General features: G+C 33.9%; 1 protein-coding gene across 7 annotated transcripts in view; it reads right to left on the reverse strand.

Annotated features, from left to right (window-relative positions):
- Window positions 1–12,400, reverse strand: part of LOC126744573 (AT-rich interactive domain-containing protein 2) — a 97,847-nt gene that overhangs the window by 41,238 nt on the left and 44,209 nt on the right. For 5 of the 7 annotated variants that reach the window (XM_050452037.1, XM_050452040.1, XM_050452036.1 and 2 more), the window contains exons 9-10: window positions 11,587–11,685; window positions 5,594–6,068 (exon numbers count right to left, since the gene is read on the reverse strand). In XM_050452037.1, the coding sequence (XP_050307994.1) occupies window positions 5,594–6,068; window positions 11,587–11,685 (574 nt within the window). The remainder of the gene's footprint in view (window positions 1–5,593; window positions 6,069–11,586; window positions 11,686–12,400) is intronic. The other 2 variants (XM_050452039.1, XM_050452038.1) reach the window with 1 other exon arrangement.

A 12,400-nucleotide genomic window follows, 5' to 3' on the forward strand; every position in this document is an offset into this window, starting at 1 on the left:
GACCACGCTCAAAATGTTCAAAAAAAAATCGGTTTTTAGACGTCCCTTTAACTTTACCGAACCCACAATTTCCTCTTTTTGATCATTTCTATGCATAATTTCATTAAAATTAAATAAGTTTTTCAAAACTACAAAATTATTAGTTGCCAAAAAATTAAAAAAGTAAAACTGGCACAGTTGAAATCTGAACCCAGGCTGCTCCCTCTGTTCACTCTATAATATTGATACAAAACATTTTTATTTTTCGATATTTATTTTTATTTGGAACACATTTTATAAATAAACCAAAACTAACTAATATCTTTTTTGATAATAAGGAATAAAAAATTATTAATACTTAGTAAGCGCACCGTCGTTGTCAATTAGAGCTTGCAAACGTCGTGGCATAATTAAAATTAAGTTTCTGGTATATTCTTTGGTTATTTCAGTTACTTTAGGCGTAATTTATTCTGATTTCTAGGCCTAAAGTTATCTTTATACATATATTTTGCCATTTTACCTCAAACGTTTCCAATTTGGTTGATACTAGGGCTTTTCGAAGCCACGGTAAAACTTGAATTCGACTTTTATCTAGATAGTTTTGCACTATACGGGCTGTATGTATAGGAACATTATCATGTTGGAAGATAAAATCTTGCCCATAGACTACACCAACCGATGGCATCATAACATTGTTCACGATATTGTAATATCCTAAGGCATTAAGCCTTTCCTGCACTATTTGACAAACGCCTGGCCCTCTAAAACTAATCCAGGCCCAAACGTTTATACTACGAGGGCGGGTCAATAAGTCCATGACTTTTTGAATTAACCCGCCCCTTAATGGAAATGGCAACTCTGCTCCTGTCAACAAAGAACAGTCAGTTGACGCCTGTCAAAATTTGAACAAGCTGCGCCATTTAGTTTGTGTTTGACAGCTGTTGATAGCAGACTACCACTCGTTTTGAGAAGAAAATGGAAAAAAATGAATTTCGTGTGCTCATTAAGCATTATTTTTTACGGAAAAAAACCGTCACTTAAACCAAGGCTAAGCTTGATAAATATTATGGGGACTCTGCACCATCCATTTCCATGGTAAAGAAGGGTGGTTTACTGAATTTCGATGTGGCCGTACAAGCACGGAAGATGCCGAACGTTCTGGACGCCCAGTCGAGGTCTCTACATCCAATACAATCGAACAAATTCACGATATGGTTTTAGCCGATCGGAGATTGAAAGTGAGAGAGATTGTGGAAGCCATAGGCATCTCACATGGTTCAGTAGTTTCAATTTTGAATGATCATTTGGGTATGAGAAAGCTTTCCGCAAGATGGGTGCCGCGTTTGCTCACAATCGACCACAAACGCAACCGTGTGACAATTTCCCAGGAGTGTTTGGCGTTATTCAACCGCAATATGGACGAATTTTTGCGTCGTTTCGTCACCGTGGACGAAACGTGGATTCACCACAATACGCCGAAGACCAAACAGCAGTCAAAACAGTGGATTTCTCGGGGTGAATCGGCGCCCAAGAAGGCAAAGGTGGGTTTGTCAGCCAATAAAGTCATGGCGACCGTTTTTTGGGATGCATGCGGTATAATCCACATTGACTATCTTCAAAAGGGGAAAACAATTAATGGAGAATATTATACCAACTTATTGGATAGATTCAATGAGGAACTGAAATAAAAAAGACCACATTTGGCCAAAAAAAAGTTCTTTTCCACCAGGACAATGCAAGGGTCCACACATGTGCAGTTTCCATGGCAAAAATCCATGAATTAGGTTACGAATTACTTCCTCATCCGCCCTATTCTCCAGATTTAGCCCCCAGTGACTATTTCCTATTCCCAAACTTAAAGAAATGGCTCGGCGGCAAGAGATTTGACTCCAACGACGAAATCATCTCTCAAACAAATGCCTATTTTGATGACCTCGACAAATCATATTTTTCCGAAGGGATAAAAAAATTGGAGAAACGTTGGACTAAGTGTATAGAACTCAAAGGAGACTATGTTGAAAAATAAAATAACTTTTTATATAAAAACCTGTCTTTTATCCAAAAAGTCACGGACTTATTGACCCGCCCTCGTAAAACGTCCACTTTGATTAGTCTTTTATGTATATCTTTTACCACATCTGGTATTAGAAGGCCTATAAACGCGGATTTTGCCATTATTGCACTATTGAACGGTTTTTTTATCTGAAAATATTACTGGTGTGCATACTGATGGGCAAATTCTAATCTTCTCTGTTTGTTTGCTTCAGTCAAAAATATTTTATTTGTTACAACTTTTAATTCCCAAATTTCTTATCCTACTACGAGCTGTATTAGCAAAACCAGGAAAATGCGTGTCTCCTTTCGCCTTTATTGCTGTTTCAAACGGATTGTTTCTTAGAAAGCCAACTAACTCTCTATCTTGAATTTCGTTTGAAATTTTTGGTCGACCAGAACCTGGATTTCTTACAATAGCTCCATATTCTGCAATTATTTTGCCTTAGCTAAGGAAACGGTATTTTTACTAATGCCCAATTCTTCTGCGATTCTTTTTATAGGAACTCCATCCATCAGACGAGTGTATAATATCCCTTTTTGTTGAGGAGATAATGCAGGCATTTTGAAAGAACGATTTTGTTGACGCGGCTGTCACAAAATTAAATTAACTTTGACAACAACTTTTTTGTTTTTTTTCTCTTGTTTTCTTCATTTAAACTGTGAATGCTAGGAAGGTTAAGAGTTAAAGGGTAGCTTTAAGCTAATCTTCGCCTTCTTTGGCAATGTAGTATTAAGTAATATTGTAAGATTAATATTGTTTTTTTTTAATAAAGACATACGCATCAAATAAAAATATACGCACTAAAATAAACTGCAAAATATATTACGATATTTAGTGATCGATTCCCGTATATATTTATGGTCGATTCGAGTCTTTCCACAGCCTCCGGCCCGCTCAACAATCAATATTTGTCAGATAAAGATTTGACAAAGCCTTATAACAAATTGTTTGCTGGTGGCTGGTGTCTGGTTTTACCTGAACAGAAAATTTGCTAATTTTGCAATTACATTTAATTGAATAATTCAAGATTCGCTTATTAAAATTTTTTGAAACTTTGCACAAGGGTTTGCCAGATTGGTCTCTTCAAAAACTTATCTTACATTTTTTCTATACAGTGCGAACGTAAAGGTTGGAATAAATTCATTTAAAATTCAGGAGTATGTTCAAAAAAAAAACGCTCGGACATGTCGATTTTTATTTTTAACTGCGGGTTTTCTTACTATAATTTTATGTATACAGGGTGGCCCAAAAATAAGTTACGGTCATCAACGTAATTTTTTTAAACGTAAACACCTATTTTTTATTTTAGATTTAGGTTCTACATCAAATTCTAAGTATATTTCATGTACCATGTCCTATACCTAAACTCGACCGTTGACGATTGAACACAATAAAAGGCTATTTTTGGAAGAGTTATTTATATCAAGCAACCTATCAGTTATTGTTTGGTTATTTACATTTGTGGTTGGTGTTTTTGATTGTTAACTTGTCACAATTTGTTGACATCAAATAATTTTGAGTGAATTTAGTTTGATTTAGATGCCTTCTATCAATCTTATTTCTTCCGTTATTCTAATTTTTAAGTCTTCAATGTTGTTTGGCCGATTAACATAAACTTTGGACTTAAGATACCCCCACAAAAAAAAATCTAAAGGAGTCAGATCCGGCGATCTGGCCGGCCATTCAATTGCACCCCTCCGACCAATCCAACGTCCAGGGAAAACGGTATCCAGGTACTGGCGCACGGGACGAGTGTAATGGGCTGGAGCTCCATCTTGCTGATACCATAAGGAATTATCTAATATATCCGGGTCTTCTGGATCGGGGTATAAAGTGGCAAGGCATGAAACCAAGTCATTTTCTAAAAACTCTAAATACCTCTCACCATTCAAGTATCCTTCAAAGAAAAAGGGCCCTATAACCCTGTTTTCAATCACCCCCGCCCAAACATTTACTTTTTGAGGGACTTGGCTGTGGCACTTCATCATCCAGTGCGGATTTTCAGTAGCCCAATATCGGCAGTTTTGCCGGTTTACACTACCATGAAGACAAAACGTTGCCTTATCAGAAAATACATTTTTTTTTGAAAATTGTGGATTAGCATGGCACAAGTCCATAAGTCTCTCACAAAACTCTAAACGCCTATCTGGGTCATCTTCATTTAGTTCATGAACCAATTGAACTTTGTAAGGGTGCCATTTATTTATACCTAAATACTTAACGACGGATGTCTGGGATATCTGATTTTCTAACGCAATATTGCGAGTCGTTTTATGGCAATCTTCTTCAACTGCCAGCAAAACATTTAGTTGCTTCTCTTCTGATATACTTGACCGACCTTTCGTATAATTATCCCTGACATGACCCAAATCCCGATATTTCTGTTCTATTTTACTGACAGTACTTTGAGATATACGTGGCCTATCAGGATACTTGGCATGATAAATTTCACAGACTTCCATCTGAGTGCGCATCCTGTTTCCATAACCAATCATCATCAAAATCTCTATTTGCTCTCGCTCACTAAGACGTACCATTTTTTGAAATTTTAATTTTATCTTTTGATAAACTTAACACAAGCAAAACTTTGCTTAGGCATCTAAATCAAACTAAATTCACTCAAAATTATTTGATGTCAACAAATTGTGACAAGTTAACAATCAAAAACACCAACCACAAATGTAAATAACCAAACAATAACTGATAGGTTGCTTGATATAAATAACTCTTCCAAAAATAGCCTTTTATTGTGTTCAATCGTCAACGGTCGAGTTTAGGTATAGGACATGGTACATGAAATGTACTTAGAATTTGATGTAGAACCTAAATCTAAAATAAAAAATAGGTGTTTACGTTTAAAAAAATTACGTTGATGACCGTAACTTATTTTTGGGCCACCCTGTATACATAAAATTATAGTAACAAAACCCGCAGTTAAAAATAAAAATCGACATGTCCGAGCGTTTTTTTTTTGAACATACCCCTGAATTTTAAATGAATTTATTCCAACCTTTACGTTCGCACTGTAAAATGTACAGAGAAGCCAATAGTCGACTTATTGGCTTCTAAAATTTACATGGGTTTTCCTATGTTCCGCTCAGCGACGCACCACCCGGTATATATTAAGCCAGAGAAATAAAAATTATATGCACGCCAATGCCTTATAAAGAAAACGCCGCCTGCTAAAGGTTTTTAGTTTTTATACTTGTCCAAGTAACTTCACCTAAACTATAAACATTGTCATGATTTTTTTAAATTTTTTTATTAAAAAAAATGTTATTCATCCTCAATTTTTTTTGCTTAAAATAATATCCAAAAAAAATTAGCTTACTATTTCATATTCAAAAATGTTAAAATGCGGGAATACCTAAAGTCAATTAGAACCAAAAAACGGTTTTTGCTTAATTTTGCACCGTGGGGCAAATTTGGATTTCGCATCTCCTCCTGATGGTTGGTTCTCTATCGAATTTCTTATAGTACTTAATTTAAGTCTGATAACGACGACGAGGACGATTCTACTGGCCTTAGTTGATATCTGCAGAATGAATACTATTTTACCTGACTGTTAGGGGGATCACTTGAAACGGCCGCCGCCGCAGCAGAGCCCGAGCCCTCCCTCGGTTTCGGCGGGGCGCTCAACTGAGCCTTTAGGATCGGGGACATGGGGGGCGCGTGTTGATTATTCGACAGGGAGGAGGGACCTGAAGGAAACGAACCGCCGTTCCCGTCGCACCCCGGTTCCGCCTCAACCGTTAGAGGGGCAGTACCGACGACGGTACCGGGTTTAGCGCCGCTAATGGACGCGGGTACCGGCGTCACCTTTTGTTTTCGACGCGACCCCGATTTAGTCGTATTCGAGGAGTTTGACGAGGCAGTGACGGGTACGGCTACTACTGGTTTGGGAGTCGGGGACGGGGGTGGAATGTTCAGTTTAAGGGGTTGCGGGCGCACCTTGATACCCTCGTAGTATTGAGGGTCGCTAGGGTTGGCTGGTTTCATCGGGTTCGGACCCACGGTGCCGCCGAATACTGATCTAAAATATGAATGTGAAAATGTATTAACGTTCGGCGAGGCCTAATTAATATTCTAGGATTAAATTAGACCCTCTTAACTTTTTTGGACCAACCTGTATAAAACGATGGTAAAGGTAGAGTAAAAACCATCCTAGTTTGGTACATCTACGTCACACGCAACAAAGAGAAAATATAGCGCGATGTTTGTTTAGTTGTGCTAAGCTGGATGCGAAATAGCTCCACAGGCGTGCACTGCTGTTTTGTATTAATATTGTCACGCAAATAAAGGTCGAATGGAGCTGACAACGCCGAGGCTCAAATATCATAATATTCAACGCTCTCCGCTTCCGTTATTTTAAGCGTTGCCAGTTGTTTTGTTCACGAAAGATCGCCGCGTTTTATCTGTTTGTTTTTTGGTATTAATTTGAAATTATTTGTGACTATTCATTTAAGATATTATTGTGTGTGTGTGTGTGTGTTTATATTGATAATATTGATAAGGCACCTAAAAAACTTGGACGGGGTCGTGTTTTACACAGCCAAAGCTGTGAAATTGTGAACAATATTATTCAGTTCATGAAAAGGGAGGCTGAAGAAGGGATTACCACTCCTTTAACAAATTACAGGTATCTACGGTAAATCAATAAGAACACACAATTCCAGTATTTTGAACATTTTCAAGAAAAAGAAGAAAACAAAAACCTGTTTAAAAAAAGAAGGGTTATAGGCTGAAATTGATTAAATTGATTCTCAAATCGATTTTTACATAAAATAAGTCAAAAAGTTAAAAGTCTTTTCAACCAACTTTTGTTTTATTTCCTATTTTAATTTGGTGCATAAATTATACCATAAGGAAAACACACACTGAACTTTTATATTATATTTCTTATTTTATTTTATATTAGGTATAGGTATGTTATTTAGAGCAGAAACCCACTTTAAATAAAACAAAATTATTTTATTCATTAAATTATCTTCATAGGTACGAATTACTTAGAAAACAATTTTTTAGAAGAATTATACGACGTAGAATTCTTTTATTTACATGATACGTACAGGGTGTCCCAATTCTAAGTAATTATTATTATTAACTTTTCTACCGAAAGTAAAGGTAGATGGTTAAAATTTTTTCTTCGTTCAAAATTAAACAGGCCAGAGTTATACAAAATAATTTCTGAAAATATATTTCGTTTTTCCATAAAATATAGGTTAGATGAGCTTTTAGAAAAAGATGGTTATTGTGTGCTCCGTTTACCTCCGTACCATCCCGAACTAAATCCCATTGAAAAAATATGGGCTTTGGTAAAGAATTGGGTTGCAGCGCGGAATACCACGTTTAGATTGCCTGATACTGAGGCGCTGGCAAGACAAAAATTTGAGGAGGTGACAGAACAAGAGTGTTTCAATATTTGCCAACATGTAAGAAAGTTTGAGAATGAACTCATAGAAAAAGAACAAGTTTTAGATAAGATAGTGGAAAATTTAGTGTTCACTCTGTTAATACAGGCTCATCTGAGGAGAGTGAAGAGGGTTGGGATGACGATGAGACGGCATCAGAGGATGAACTAGGGTGTTCAATCCTTGAATCGGACAGCTCTGAACAGAATGACGATTTGGTGTAAATATGTAATATTTTAATAAATATTTCACTATACTTTTTCCTACTTATGTAGATACTTTGTAAACTTGTTTATTTTTGTAAATATTTCACCTCATATTTCACTAAACTTTTTTGTACTTATCTACCTACTTTGTAAATTGTAAATACAAATGCAAATGCAAAATTTAAGAAATTATTAGAATCTGCCTGAATATTATAAAAATATAACAATTAAATCTCAACATTTTATAAAATCCATATTTATAAAATCAACTATACCACTGGAACAGCCCGAATAAAACCCGTTATCTCTCTTTTACCGCTTGATATGCGAAATACGTCTCGCTGCAGCGCTGACGTAGGCTCTGACGTAGGTGTACCAAACTAGGTTGATTCGTACTCTAAAAGTTGTACCGTAGTTTTTGCGAAATGTTGTGTTATGTTATGTATAATACATGGCGTTGTAAAAAGGATAAAAAAAAATTTCACACTGTATTTTATTTTTCTAAATAATAGATCTTCTTATTCTTATTTGAAAACTATAAGCATTATTAACATTTAGTTCAGCCGTTTGTAAAATATTTTTAGAACATTGAAACACTATAATTAGTAAACAACTACTTTGTTTGATTGCACAGGGGCAAGGAGGGTGTTTTGTTCACAAACATATTCACCGATTCTCTGTTGTCAAGTTTACACGCATTTTCAAAAGAGGAAATTTTCAGCTATATATCAACACATATAAATAATGTTAATTTAACTTATTGATGTTAGATTTTGGATTAAAAATGAAAAGTAGAAATAGGTATATCTTATTTTAAGCACAAAAATAATTATTAACATTCTTAGTCCAAAAACCGCTTTTAACAAATTTGGAATGGCAACACCGCAAGCAAGAGCTAATTTTGCGGAATGTCATCTCGCTAAACGGCTTTGTTTACATTCGACATTTGTAAAGTTCTGCGTTTCTTCTTTAGTTTTTGGTTCAAAAAGGAAAAAGGACGCATTTGAGTGTTTTTGTGAATTGTGACGATAGTAGAAACTTGTGCCGCACCATGGAAAAAAAGTGACTCAAGACGATCTTTTCACAAGTAAATACTGATACTCTCATAACATCATATCAAGGGAGAAACGTCATCATAAACAGAGAATAATGAAAACTTGTTAAGAAATCTATAATAATTGTAATATTGTTTATAATTTAAAACATAATCTATTACTAATAAATATTTATCATGTGAATATTTTTTGACGACGGCACTGGTAAAGATTTCTTGTATCGATGGAATCAACAATGCGACTTGTTGCCTTTTTCTCCAATATACGTAATCTGCATTTATTTTACTTTGAATATTGACTTCTTTATAGAGTATCTTATCATATGTTGTTGAAGAAAATGCCTCATATATTATTAAAGAGGACGAGTAGTATTGTTTTGTGTCAAAATAAGTGACAAAATTTTATAATATTATAAAGTATTTTTTTTGCCATTTCTACATAAGCACTTGGCATCATTGGATCAGAGCTATCAATGCTAATTCAAATCTGCGTTTTGTTGTAATTATTTTATTGCTAAGAAACTTGTACAAAATTACATTGGCAGAAAGAGCAATAATATGAAATTAATTTGTTTTTGTTTCACTTGTGTAAAAATGCGTTATACAGATAAAGAGAAATCCAAAATTTGCGTTTATTCATCAATATCGTAAAAATGCTTCCGCAACTCAGAGGGAATATAGACCATCAGTCACTTTTTAGAAAATCCTAGTAGGTCTCTCGAAGACCGTATATAATAAGTAAGAGTGCAAAATTCAAAAGATACTTAAGAAGTATTCTTATTTTCCATTAAAAAAATGCCTGTTCAAAGATTGGATAAGATGGAGAACGCTCATCGATATGCTCGAATGGTATTTTGTGCTGAGATGCTGCACAGAAAGAGACAGGATAATTTTTTAATTAAGAAAATATTGTGGACCGATGAGTGGACTTTTACCACTGCGGGTGTATTTAACAGAAAAAATACAAATTTTTGGGCCACACCGAACCCACGCGAATTCTACGAAATAAAATGTCAGGGTAGGAGATCCCTCCACGTGTGGTACGGTATCCGATATAATAAAGTTATTGGTCCCATTTTTTTAAGAGAGATCTTTAACTGGTGAGATATCGAATTTTTAAATTCAGAAATAGAGGCTTTATTAGAGGAGATCCCAATCCGTCAATATGATACCAAGATGGAGTTCCACCACAGAATATGATGCCTGTTGCAATTTTTTTAAGTAATAAGTGTGAAATATGGATAGGTCCGCGAAGACCCATAAGCTGGCCAATAAATAATTTAGAGATTACACCTTTGGATTAATTTTTGTGGGGGTTTGTAAGTGTTTTCACAAAGTGCAAATATTGAAGAATTCAGGGCTAGAATTTTAAGTTCTATAAACTATATCAGTAATGGAATCTATAAGTTAAAAAGGAACTTTCAAATTTGTATTGATCAAAATGGTGGGCATATTCAGCAATTGTGAATTTTTTTAATTTTAATCATATATTAGTTAAGAGTTTATATATTATAAAGAACATAAATTGAATTCTAATTATTGCATTAATTTATATGTATTTTTTATTATTCTTTTTTATATCAAAATGTATAGCTTTTGAAAATAATGATTTTAAAAAGTTATATTCTAACCATGTTTTAAAATTAAAACACAGACAATGGCTGCCAGTCTCGCAACCAAATCATAAACTTTAAAACCAAAATATTTCAAAAACAGCTTAATCAAATGTTATAATGCATATATTTTTAAAATAAAAATTAACAGGACCCATCATTTAAAAAATGTTTCTTTTATTATTTTTTGTTATTTTTTCTACACCAACAAGCGTAAAACTAGATTTTGCAAAAACTACATATCAGACCCTATAACTTTACATTTATTTTCTTTTATACAAGATGGTCCAAAAGTGTTAAGGAAAGTGGGAAAATATAAGGAATTACCCTGTACGTACACTGTCTCCCATTTTTATTGTAATTGCAAGATATCTCGGTTATTTTTATAGATAAAACTTTGCAATTTTCGATGACTTTTAAAACAACGCTTCTCATGTCTTTTTTTGAAATGGCATTAAATTTCACGCAAAAATATATATCCAAAACAATTTTAATTTTTTTTTTTAATCTTACTTTGAGGTCAAACAAATTAACTCAATTCTGTTTGCAGCATTATTAGTTTTACAAAAAAGTGGCATAGATTCGCGAAAACTTAAAAAATTGATCTTTAAAAATAACTTATTGTTACAACCAAAACGGCATACAGTGTACAATTTTAAATGCAAAATGTTGGCTGGATTTAGATTATATCAACAACTGGTGTTGTGTCTGGTTAATTGACGGAGATTTTGACCGAAATCTCGACCAGCTCAAAATTGATCCATCAATTAATGTTGTAAAAAAATGGATGTCAACCACACATCTGGATGTATCAAAAAATTAAATGCCAATTGAAATTCCAAATTGTCACTGAGACTATGACTCGATTGTAAGTGATGGGTATTCAAACTTCAGAAATAAGAAGAAAATTAAGATTTTTACACGCGAAAAAATTGTACCTCATAATTTTAAAGCTAATTTTTAAACCACCAGAAACAACACTAATTGATTTTTTAAATTTATATAGATTTTTAAGCTTTTTTGGTGAATTTTAAGGTATAGCACGCACAAATGTGATAAGTGACAAAATTCTTTTTCTTGGAACCCTACTTACACATTTGCACTTCCATTTACAAGTTTAGGCAAAGTCTCTGCTCACATAAATAAGAAGTTTTACAACGTAAATTTTAATTTTTACCAACCAAAAAATAACTCTAGACTGATTTTAGGAAAAAACGTCAACATAATTATTAATTTAAGTCAACATAAATATTCATTTAATGCTTACCTAACACATCTGGGAAAATGTAGGGGCGATATCACGCCACGTCGACCAATTTTTGAACAGGAACTGATGTAGTGCTTATACAATTCTTGATGGTCAATTCTAAAAAACAAAATCCTTTTTAATTGTTTCGGTGGGCATTAATAATAATACGAGGCAAGTCCAGAATTAATATGAAAGGCATTGTACGGGGTTTATCATTAAATTGTAAGAAAATTTAGTGTATCGTTGAAATGCTTCTTATAAGGATAAATCAGTTAGTTAAATCGGCCTAAAACTGGTTAAATGTCGAGGATAGGATTAAGAGGGAGAATATAGAAGGTGCCTAAATATTCCAATATCCTACAAAAGAGGAGAATTCATAATTAAAAGATTAGATGTTTGGTGATATAACATTTAAGGTACTTAAACTGAGGGGCTTGAGGCAACAAGGTATATAAGCCATATTTTACTGAAAATTAAAATTTTCGCATAATTCAGTCAACAACAAAACGTTCAGACAATTTGTTTGAAAGTCATTTTAGTTCAAACAGAGATTACTATCCAACTGATAGTGACCTTAAATGACTACCCGAATCTAAAATAACGATAACCGAACAAAAATTTAATTTAGGAGAAACTAATAGTCACATACATGTTGGAGAGGAACTTGTTTCCTTCTGAAAAAATTAAAGTATTGGATTGGGCTTCCCAAACACCTGATTTGAATCCTATAGAGAATTTTTGGCCGCACTTGAAAAACCAAATTAGAAAGTAGTTTTTTTTTATTTATATTTTAAAAATGTTTCCATAAATTTGTTCGCCAAGGTAAGTATTT

Source organism: Anthonomus grandis, chromosome 14 (assembly GCF_022605725.1).
Source record: "Anthonomus grandis grandis chromosome 14, icAntGran1.3, whole genome shotgun sequence".
Lineage (NCBI taxonomy): Eukaryota > Metazoa > Arthropoda > Insecta > Coleoptera > Curculionidae > Anthonomus > Anthonomus grandis.